At 34.4% G+C, this 12,199-nt stretch overlaps 2 protein-coding genes across 6 annotated transcripts in view; both read left to right on the plus strand.

Annotated features, from left to right (window-relative positions):
- Positions 1 to 12,199, plus strand: part of LOC307162669 (fucolectin-1-like) — a 380,376-nt gene that overhangs the window by 52,339 nt on the left and 315,838 nt on the right. The window lies entirely within an intron of this gene.
- The window catches only part of LOC307162653 (uncharacterized protein), a 43,624-nt gene continuing 32,651 nt past the window's right edge, over positions 1,227 to 12,199 (plus strand). The window contains exons 1-5 of one of the 5 annotated variants that reach the window (XM_079878112.1): positions 1,227 to 1,480; positions 2,374 to 2,415; positions 4,490 to 4,551; positions 4,794 to 4,823; positions 10,079 to 10,358. In XM_079878112.1, the coding sequence (XP_079734238.1) occupies positions 2,405 to 2,415; positions 4,490 to 4,551; positions 4,794 to 4,823; positions 10,079 to 10,358 (383 nt within the window). In that variant the 5' untranslated portion in view covers positions 1,227 to 1,480; positions 2,374 to 2,404. Of the gene's footprint in view, positions 1,481 to 1,721; positions 2,242 to 2,373; positions 2,416 to 4,489; positions 4,552 to 4,793; positions 4,824 to 10,078; positions 10,359 to 12,199 lie in introns of those variants that run through there. The other 4 variants (XM_079878113.1, XM_079878111.1, XM_079878115.1 and 1 more) reach the window with 4 other exon arrangements.

The following is a 12,199-nucleotide window of genomic DNA, read 5'->3' on the forward strand; positions in this document are numbered from 1 at the left end:
CCCATGAAACCAAGACGATTTGATCAACCATTACAAAGGTGTTATTATAGTTATCTAACAACAAACATTTTCGTTGCTTAACATGTCAACTGAAATAAAATAAAATAACTAAAATAAAACACATCAAATCTGCTCTTAAATGAATGACTTTAGCTTTAATAAGGATTAATCTATATTTAATTTACACATAGTATTTTATACTTGAATACTGTAAGACCTGAAGAACTTGTTTGTTTAATTTGTATTCCATTGTATTTATTTGTGCTATTGCTTGTAACTTGTTCATTAGTTTTTATTTTATTACTGACTGTATACTTGTCTTTATTTAACATTATTTATTAAAATACTTATTCTTTTTCATTTATGTTTCTCATAATTTATCTTTGGCTGCATTATGATTTACTTATTTGGAATATTGTCAACAAATATTATGAACAAATGTACCAGTGCTGTCTCTCTGTTTGCTGTACGGATGACTGAATGTTTTTTTGTTTTTTTTTTGGTGATTAAGTAAATGCTGCACAAATGATTAACTTCACCCTTTGATTCCCCTTTCAGACTCTTTAGATACGTTTTGTTTTGAGGAACCGAGGTATTGTAATGAAATCTACAAGCAGACATAAGACCATTTTATAGTGCTGGAAACTGGAAAGTATTAAATGTTCAGTGTTATTTAACGCTATTTAGAACAATTTACAATAAATATTGTTTAGCCATCTTTTGCCCTTTAAAAAAAAAAACTAATTATTAGCCACAAAGTTAATAACTGATTCTTCTTGAATGTTCTTTTGTCATTATTGGATTGCAGCGAGTGCAACAAGACACTTCTAGACTACTATATACTTACACACTGACTTGAACAAAAGTTTAGTTTAGTAAAACCTCCATTGCATGCTGTCAAAGAAACACCACTAACAGCTTCTTCACTAAAGGCCTTCTTTGTCAGAACAGTTTTTATTAATAAAAATGGATTGATAGTCATTTGTACTATTTTATAGCACATGTTGCATTAAATTACAAATTTATTCAATTGTCAATTAAATGATATGTATAACTGATCCATTCGACAGACTGAGCAATTGCCACCTAATGAAACTCATTGTGCAATGAGTAACTGTGATGTTTTTAATGTAATTTAATCAAGCTGTAATTAGGAAGAGTGGTGTTTTGTAACATATTTTGTTTTATTGTTGTTTAAAATGTATAGAGATAGATAACCGGACTTCAGTCCTTGGGAGTTCATTCTCCTGAGTCCAACTTGTCAAGTCCGAACTACCAAGGTCGCTACTCAACTTTACATTGGCCTATTTGGTATTGAGAAATCGAAACAGTTATGATGTAACAAAGCCTAGTTTACTGAAATCACATGAATCTGGCAGTTTTATAAACGCTCTGAACCACTGATTCAAAACAAAAGATCCGTAGGTTTCGAAGCTCAAGAAGCAGTGTTTCGAAATCGCTCATCACTAACTACGGGCAGGTAGGCTAATACACGTTTTTGGCTGCTTCGCATCGCATGTTTTGATCTGCTGTTGAGTTATATGTTCTCATTAAACATATAATTTATATTTTGTTATGTAGCTTGCTGTTATTTTATTTATTGTTTAGATTATACCAACTGTTGTATTGTATCATATGCCAAAAATGTGCAAGAGTTCATTGTGCGCATGTGTGAACAAACAGGACTTTTATTTTGACTCAAGTTGTTGAATGTAAAACTCAGTACTGAGTACTTAGTACGTGTTGCTGCTCCCTCGGGCGCTGATGTTATACCAGCGCGTTGAGATGTAAACGAACAAAATAAATAATACTAAGAAGTTTTATCTGGATTTTCTTTAATGGATGGATGACAAAAACATATTGCACATAGACATGACGGAGAGAAATGAAACCTTAACATCTGCGTATCTGAGACATATTACAATGTGGTTTGGCCACGCATGCTCACAGACAAGTGAATATCGTCTCATTTTGATGAAGAAAACCTAAAGAAAGAGGTGTGTTTGAGGGTAGTAGTGATCGGAGCAGGAGTGTGACGCAGGAGTCATTTCCATCTTCGTGATTCTTTTGATAATATATGTTATTGTTAAATGTTAGGTCGGTGAAATAAACGACACAGTAATATACTTTAATTTAATATTCAGTAATATTCTTTAATTTTCTTTAATAAAAGCTTTAATTTGATATATTTGTCTCTTTTGGCGAATTTGAGTGATATAATTATGAAATTGAATTATTCATGTGAGTGGTCATCATAATATTCATCATATGAATAATAGGCTATATTGGATAAATAATAAATATAGTATATAATAAATAAAAATATTATTAATTCAATTTATTTATTATATAAACATTAATTTTGTTTAAAAGCAGGTCTTCTGTGACTGAGGTTGATACATTGATGAAATTCAGGTGAGTTGAACGTTTATGCACTTTCTATAGAGCATGATATGCAATGGTTTTACTAATAAAACTAAACTTTTGTTTGGACAAATCAAGTCAGTGTGTAAAGATATAATATATAGTAGTCTAGAAGTGTCTTGTTGCACTCAGAGCAACACAATAATGACAAAAGAACATTCAAGAAGAATCAGCTATATTGACAATTTGTCGCTAATTAAAAAAAAAAAAAAAGTAAAAATATGGCTAATCAATAGTGCTTATTGCTAATTATTTAAAATAGCTTTAAATAACACTGAACATTTAATACTTTCCAACACTCTAAATTGATCTTTTGTCTGCTTTTAGATTTCATTACAATACCTCGGTTTCTCAAAACAAAACTACTCTAAGGAATCTGAAGAAAAAAAAAAAACATACAGTCATCAACATACAGCAAGCAACAGAGAGCAGGCAGCATTTGTACATTTGTTCAGGGTTTGTGAATGTAAAACAAAGCTAAACAGTAATTACAGTGGCGGCTGGTGCTAAAAAAATTTGGGGGGGCACAACAAACTGAATTATTAATTCAGGACTGAATGTAGGCTTATTGCTAAATAACAATTTAACAGTGATAATAATGTAGCTATCATTAGCCTAAAGTTTAGCTAAAACTTCAGCCGGTAGGGTTGGGAAATAGCCAATTGCCAAATAAATCTGAATTTTTGGGCTAAATGGCGATGTATGGTATAATCTGAGTATTTAATTATTATTTTTCTATTTGAATAAAAAAACCCTGTATTTATTTTTATTTTTTTAAATATTTAATATCCTGATCAATATTGTCCTACAAACAATGTTCATATTGAAGGTTATAAAAACAAACATAGTGTAACCTTGCTGTCTATCTGCAGTCTATCCAAAAAAGGGGTCAAATCACATTACATTCTAACATTGCAACATTACAATCTAAAAACAAAATAATGCTTTTTAAAGAAGTAATTTACTAAACTTAAAAAAAAAAAAAAAAGCTAATATCATAAAAGTACATGTAGGTTTGAAATTCTCTAGCACATTTATGTTCACCAACAACAACAAATATTCAACAACAAATGTTTTAGCTAAATATATTTATAATTTAGTGCTAATGTATATTTTAGTCAGAATAATTGCGCTCCTATTCTATTGCGCTCCGTCTGTTATTTACTGCTAGCGTAACTCTGTGGTTGAATGAGATAGTGATTGAAAAAGTCCCTTTCACACTTTGGTGGTGCGTCGCCCGATCGCCCTAATGAAGAAACCGCCGCTGAGTAATTATATATGATGTCCATTGAGCTTCATCTACTTTGATCATATTCCGAATTAGGAAATCAACACGTGGTCAGGACCCCTCGCCGTCATTCTTTAACGCACAGTAAACGCCGTTAGCATAATTTTTTGACTTGCAGGGTAGGCTACTCCATTGCTTTCAGTTGTTTGCCTTATGCGTCAGATCAAGACGCATTTAAAGGTAGGGGTTGGCGTTTTTCAGAGAGGCTAGCAATAGGCTTGTTTGAGATGTTTTGAAAGCGAACACCGAGAAAGAGAGAGAGAGAGAGAGAGAGAGAGAGAGAGAGAGAGAGAGAGAGAGAGCACGCGACATAGACCGAGTGTGGCAAATATTGTGTTCAGCTTGTCTACTGATAGGTTTGTTGCTTTATTGGCCTGACATTTAGAATATAGTGTTGCCAAAGCATTTTAAGTATATTTCAATACAGAATAGAATTACACCACCATAGAAAAACAAACAAATAAACATTCAAACAAACAAACAAAAGAGGAACAGTAGATACAAAAAACAGCAGATAATATCTCTTTCCTTGAATTAATTATAATTAATTATATACAACAAATAATATGTGAAATATAGCAAACAAATATTAGTATGGTGTGTAAGGTATAGGCTATTTATATTTTGCAGCTTGGCTACCATGCCATCCTCTCCGAGCATATACCATTGTATCATTACAATACCAATATATAGCCTATATGTTTCTAATGAGGATGAGAAATTGAAAATGATTCCTTCATATGCTGATATGAGATGTGTTGTTATGTCTTAAATCAGGATGGCCATGCGTGTGGTTTTGTTTCTAACACTTACTGGACTGTGCGTCACTGATTCCAAAGGTATATATGCCTATATGTATATGTTTAGAATAATACAAGTAAAAATGCATGGATTTAAAAATCATCAAAAAATTTAATCATTGTGTATCATTACATATTAATCAGATTAACTTAGTAAAATTATAGGCTGAAATATGGTAATTGAAAATCTATGATTTATTTACTTATGAAGACTTCACTTGTGATATAATTTGTTTTTGTATCTAATAATGTCTGTATAACTGTTATTATTTTATTAACAGTAATGGACAAACCTTCATGCTCTGGTTCAAGTGAGTGTTCTTCATTAATTTGAATGTTGTCAGTAACACATATATAATATTCTTACTTGAACATTTGGTAACCAATAAAGGATAATGTACATACATCATCAAGACAGTTATCGCAAAATAACCCATGGCTACATGGTTACTAGCCACAAATAATTAATTTTGGACACAAAATATTGATTTGAGTTTATTACTCAATTGTAATAAATGCAAATTTTCCGTGACAAAACAAATCCTACCAAGACAAACGAACAAGTTCAAACATGACAAACATTTAAGAGATAATGTACAGTCATGTACACCAAATAAATAATTACATGGACATAATTACATGGACATATTGATTTGAGACTGAATCGTTATACATTATTACCTATTTATTATCTTAGAATCCATTAGGCCTACTGGGTACAAAAACAATCATTCAGGCAATGACGAACACTACAGTACTCTTAATTTTAATAGCCTACTAATAATTAGAAGGTCGCGGGTTCGAGTCTCAGTATGTATAAGTAACGTAACTCGCTGCTTTACTACTATACAGGGTGTCCGCGGATCCTTAAAAAGTCTTAAATTAGATTTTTAAAATTTAAGGCCATAAAAAGTCTTAAAAAGTCTTATTTTTACTTATGAAAGGTCTTAAATTTTCGATGGCAATTTGACTTAGACATATCTAAATGTTTTCCAAATTAGAACCATCTAATTAGCGTACTTTTTTATTTATTATTCTTTCTTTGTGGATTTGCTTGTTCACATGACATTTCTGTCACATTCGCGGCAGCATTACGTCCGTCTCCTGCACGCGAAACAGCGAGAGTTGGTTGGTAAATGTCAGTTCAATTCTAAGTTCATTCTTTATGTGCGTAGTGGTATGCGATGTGTATTGTCTATTATGATATTGTAATCATTGTTTTAACGATGTACGAGGCACTGCGAGCTGACATCGCTTTTGTCTCTCGTGCTTTCACTGTATGTTCCCTATTAGTGATGGCCGGTTCGTGAACGAATCGTTCTTTTGAACCGGTTCTTTTTAGTGAACTGGTCGAACCAGTACACTAAATCGGACTGAATCGTTCGAAACAGTTCGCGTCTTGCGTCAGCGCTGATCCACAAGTTAAATTACTCACTTTCGGACATGCCTGAGTCCTGACAGTCCCTTCGACTCAAAATAAACCAATATCCCGGAGTAGGCATATATGTTAGTCCAGTAAATCCAACAGTTCACTGAACTGAGACATGTTGTGCTGAGAGAAGTGATGAGCACGAGCAGTTGATACTGAGCATGCGCGCACTACCGAACGTACAGGTACAGCGGTTCTCGGATCAACAGTACAGAACCTATGTACAGAACTGAGAACCGTTTCTTTCGGACACGTTCGATACGGAGAACCGATGAGCTGATGAGCTGAGCATGCGTGCAATTCTTTCAGAGGGACGAAATGCATGTTTCTTCAGTATTTTATTGAACATCAATAAGTGTAACAAAATAAAACATGTTAGAAACATGTTTATCACATAGGCTACATGCCTTTTCACTGTATTATTTTAAAGATTGGAAACAATGAATGGATTATAAAACTAAACATTTAACTGTTATTATTATACTAAAACATTATTTTCAGGAACAGATAATTTAATTTCTAAGTAAGGTGATATACGTTTTTGACGTAGCCTAAACTCTTTCCAAGGTTTTAAAGGGTGCAAATGTTTATAATGTGTTAATCAAAACATAACGTATTAAACATACTGGAGACATGCATCGAGTTTTTAGTTTTGTCGACTGATTTAGCCTAGTAAGGTTTCAGTAGTTTTCAGCTCACACACAGGCATGCTACGGTTCTCGAGTCAAGAGCTGGTTGCCGCAGCAGTTCTCGGATCACCAGTACAGAACCGAGAACTGTTTCTTTCGGACACGTTCGATACGGAGAACCGATGAGCTGGAGAGACTGCGCATGCGTGATCGCACCGTCTCTGAACCGAACTTTCTTTTGGCCAAGTTCAACTGATGCTGTGTTTATACTGTCTATGTGCTGTGCTGATACATGAGCACGGGTGAACCAAGGACTTGAATGAGGGGCCGAATTCGGCGAAATGTAAGTTTATTTAATTACAAATAAAATAAAAATGATGAAGACCAGTTTATTCACTTCAAGACATGTAAAACATCCGTGTTTGTGCATCGCCTTAGGCCTACTACCGGGTTAATTTTCAAAACGTAAATGTAAGAAACCTATCCAAGATGATTATGACTAAAAGTACTATTATTTAACTGAAGTTATGATTACAGATGCCTTTATTTGAATGTATATTTATACGCCGGGATGATAGAATTGACGTCATTACGTGATGACGTAAAAGAACTGGTGAACCGGTTTTTTGAACCGGTTCATTGAAACGAACTGTCCGAAAGAACCGGTTCGCGGAAAAGAACCGGACTTCCCATCACTATTCCCTATCACATGTAGCCTACAATATCACATCAGCAAGAGTTCAGTTTTCCCGTGCACAATTGCAAATGTGATATTTATTTTATATAACAGTTAGGCTAAATTAACATTGTGAGTTACATTTTATAAGCAATATTGTCAATATTGTTTGTTTTCAAAATGAAGCCATAGCAGAGTCTCAATGCAACAGACAGCGACGATTTTTTTGAAAGGAGTCCGCGTTTTGAACGAATCAATTTAATGATTCAATGAACAATCACTTGCTTCTTTCCCGAATGAATCAACCGTTTGAACAAATCGGTTGAATGAATGACTCCCTCAACTCACTTATTAAGACAGTGACTTGCCGCCACCTACTGGCAGTTTTAGTTTCACATTTAAAGTACCCTTTGATTAGAACGTTAAAATTAGAAATCAGTTCATATTTAACAATCTCATAGCTTTATTTATGCAATTGTAAATGCAGTGTAAATATATTAATGCCAGATCTGATGCCACTTCTGTGTCACACTGTTTTGATTTAATGATTTAATTTGGCTGGTAACAGTGGTATTGTGTAATTATTCTAATAGAATTTAATTTGATTGCTAGAATTTGACATAAAAGGTGATGCATACATGAAAATGCCCCTGGAAATCAATTTAAGGTGGCAAATATTACCCCTTAATAAAAAAAAATGTTAATTTCTGTCACTGCTGTGAACTGACCACTGCATAGAATATAAAAAATATGAATATCTTCGTCAGTCAGCTGTCAACAATAGGCCTAAACCAGCCATGGCACCAAGCACAGAAACACAATCAGTAAAATATTATCTAATTATAATCAACACAACTTTGAAAATATCGAGACATATTTTGTCAATATTGCACACCCCTAATGCATTGTATTAATTTTGATTTCATATGAGGACTATCTATTATTTTCCTCAGTTATTTTGCTTTATTTCCAGATTCAATCATAGGCTTTTTCTTGCGTAATCTACTATTGGACCTTCGCACATGCGCAATCTTCAAAAACGGTGTTTTAAATCTCTTGACAAACTAAAAGATGTAAATGACATTTGTATGTTCTAAATAAAATATTTAGATTGTGCTGAATGTCAGCTTGTTTATTTGACTCAAAATAAGGATTTATTTTAGTCCACGTCATGCAAACAAGAAACTTTCTGTTTCTTCCAAACACACAACTCTGGATGATCTTTGCGAATGTTCTTTGGAACAATGGTTTCGGGAAACACAGACTCGTTGAACTGCTGATAACGACGGAACTTGCGACCTTAGTTGGCTAACAATGCTTTTGGGAAACGCACCCCTGTTAGTCATGACTGTTACCCTAAACCGTAGCCTATAGTCGCAAATTGGTAGTTCAACCACGTTGATGTCACGCATGTGGTGGAACTACTTTTAATGAATCTTGTTCGATAGTAGGACTGAAAAAGTTGGACTGTAATAGGTGATGGGGTATTTCACCTTAGCTTTCCTTAATGGGGTGTCGATCAGAACACACTGGATTCGATCAGTTCCATGCAAAGGAGGTTTATTGTTGACAGTCTTTGTCTGTACACAACACAGAAGTACACAGGCTTTACAGCTTAATAGAGTATTTAGATGTGTGTGGTCTACAATGGGAAAGGAATAAAGATATATATTAACAAACGTCTTGAGTATTATTACACAAACATTATTTCCAAAAAGCTACCAATCTCTTAAATAAAGAATTATCAAGTTCAATTCTAGAATAAATGAAGAAATCAATATACAAGCAATGGAATTATGCAACTGCGCCACCCAGTGGTTAGAAATGGTGAAACATTAAAAACCGAAAATAATTATGAAGTGATTTAAATGAAGGAGCATATGAATTCTTGTTATGAATTTAACAAGCATTCATCGTTAACTTGGTAAACTTACATGTGTTTATTGACGCACACTTTGCACACACAGCTTGCACCTTCCGCTTAGTCACTCTCTCTGCTGATGATGACTGGCAGAAAGTAGCGCATGCGCACGTGACTCGGCCTTTCCAACAAATCTGGTTGAGAATTAATACTAGATGTTTTGCTATAAATAATGACATGGCATCTAAGGACTATTTCTCTTTTTTCTCAGTTGTTTTGCTTTATAGACTCGTTCTTACGCACTAGAGCATGTTCGCACATGCACACTCTTCAAAAACTGTGCTTTAAATCACATGACAAACTAAAAGATATAAATTACATTTGTATGTATTTTAAATAAAAGATATAGGTTGTCCTGAATGTCAGTTTGCATATTTGTCTCAAAAGTATTTATTGAGTCCACATGTCATGCAAACAAGAAACTCTGCTTCTAACCACTCAACTTTGCGATGCTGTTAGCGAATATTCATTGGAAACATGGTTTCAGGAAAGACCGACCATTACGGTGTAAAAAACAATCATTCGGGCAACAAAATTAACACCACTGTACTCTTAATACTAAAAATACTTCAGTGCAATCTGAATATTTCAATACAATCAATAACTATAACAGAGACTCAACTGGCACCAGTTGTGTTTGTATGAAATGAGAGAGAGCGGGTCCACAGTGTGATACAAGAAACATTAAAGAAAGGCCGGCTCCAGAAACCCGGATGAGCTGTGTGTTATCCAGAGTTGCTGTTGATGACGTCATTATCTGGAAATATCAGACCTCGGAATGTCACGACTGACCAATCAGATTCAAGTATTCCAGAGAGCGTTTAGCATTATTTTGCCCATTATATTGAGATTATACTGTAGCACATTAAAGTAAAAAAAAAAAAGTTGTTTTATTATTTTATGTTATACAGGGAATCTTGCTCTTGGAGCCACAGCTGTCCAGTCTTCCACATACGGTGGAGCAGAAGCTCAAAATGCTGTCGATGGCAACAGGGATTCATTTTGGGGTGGTGGGTCATGCAGTCATACTAATGGGGACAGAGACCCCTGGTGGAGAGTTGACTTGGGGAAAGTCTACAAGGTAAACAGGGTTAGCATCACTAATCGTGGAGATGCTGTTCCAGAGAGGATAAATGGTACTCAGATCCGTATCGGCAACAGCCTGGAAAATAATGGCAACAATAATGAGCTGTAAGTATTGTCTCTCTCTTAATACTTACACAAATAGTTATAAAATTACTAAATAAGGTAACATTACTTTCAATAAATCCTTTTAATATAAAACCTTGCCTTTGAGAGAAGTATATTTAATAGGGCTGCATGATTAATCGCAATTTCCATGTAATCGCATTTAAATCGAGTTGGCTTATTGAGATTTTAAAAACGGAAAGGCTGTGATTGTTATGTGCAGCTTGTCAGTGATGTACGGCTCTGTATGCTGCTCCATCTGAAAGCACTGTGAGTTTGAGTCACTTATAACGGGCATTTGAAAAAGCAACACGTGTCAAACATCTTTCCAAACATGAGAAGCATTTATGAACCTCTTGTCCAACAAAAGACAACATTTAATAACATGATTTTACTCCAAACCAGTGGTGGAGGAAGTACTGAATCTCAGTACCTAAGTAAAAGTACAAATAACCAGAGACATATTTACTTTAGTAAAAGTAAAAGTACCACAATGAAAACCCTACTTAAGTAAAAAGTAAAAAGTACCTGATTTAAAATGTACTTTAAGTATTAAAAGTAAAAGTACTTTCATAACAATTTATTCTCTTAATGTCTATATTCTAATAATTAGGGCTGTAACAATATGCAATATGAAACCGAAATCGCGACACTCGGATCCACGAACCTGTGTCGCGGTGTGAGTGTGAGAAGGCAGTATCGCGACACACCCCTTATTTGAAGTTAACATTATACAATACGTAGACCTGGATAAATTCTTTAAAATTGGGCAATCCCAGCGTTATGGAAGTGACAAATTGCAGTAAAAACTTGAAATGTAAATTCTCAAATACCAAGTGAAACTGTTTATATATCCATACTCCCCATACTCCCTTAATAAAGAAGTCCAGACATTAGAAAAATACTAGTCTACAGACACATGCGTTTTATATTTAATATGAGGGAAATCCGTAACGGACGTGACACAAAAAAAAATCGTTTACTTTTAGGAGGCAAAATATTTTTTAGTAATTCTGTGAATTTCACTGCGCAAACCAAAAGTAATATACCCACCGGATGAAGAAGGGTTGGCTCTCCACAGAACATAAAATATTCATTTTATTTTTTGTGTTCACATTTATGAGGAAAAAACAATGTTACGGACGTGAGCGCTCTGAAAGCGGCACTAAAATACTGCTTTAAAACGTTCACAGAGACCTCAAAAACCCTTCTTTAAAGTGAATTTCGTTTCGTATTAATTGTATCTTAATTTTAATAAATGTTTCATCAACCAATTGCCTGGATTTAATAAATAAGTAAATATAGCAGAAAATAGATCAGGACACGGAGGCGCGGGCGCGTGAACTGGTGAAACTCATGAACCGAAATTCAGGTCTGTACTTGCCTCACAGACCTGAGACGTATATATATATCGAAAGCTTGAAATGTGTACTTTTAAACAGAACAATTCAAAACTAAAGAAAACAGACTGTTCTCTGCATGTAATCCGTATGAAATGTGCATTTCTCTCTGGCGTGTTCACTGCAAAGATCGCGCATCAGCATCAATTAAAATGTCTCCTTGTTATATTTTACATATTCATAATCATTACTTTTGCCGGTTCCTTGTGACAGCTTTTAGGTGCTTTATTGGCAGCGCCACAGTTACATGTTACATGAACGCGTCAGCAGCGAAAACATGGAGATTTTTTTTTAATCCCTGTTTAGGCAGGGGGAAAAACTGATCAGAAAATGTAACGAAAATGTAACGAAACGTTGTAGAAATGTAGTGGAGTAGAAAGTATAATAATTGCTGCAAAAAGTAACGAAGTAAAAGTCAAAAGTATGCACTATTGATTCTACTTA

This window comes from Squalius cephalus (genome assembly GCF_949319135.1).
Source record: "Squalius cephalus genome assembly, chromosome: 8".
In the NCBI taxonomy this organism is placed as follows: Eukaryota; Metazoa; Chordata; class Actinopteri; order Cypriniformes; family Leuciscidae; genus Squalius; species Squalius cephalus.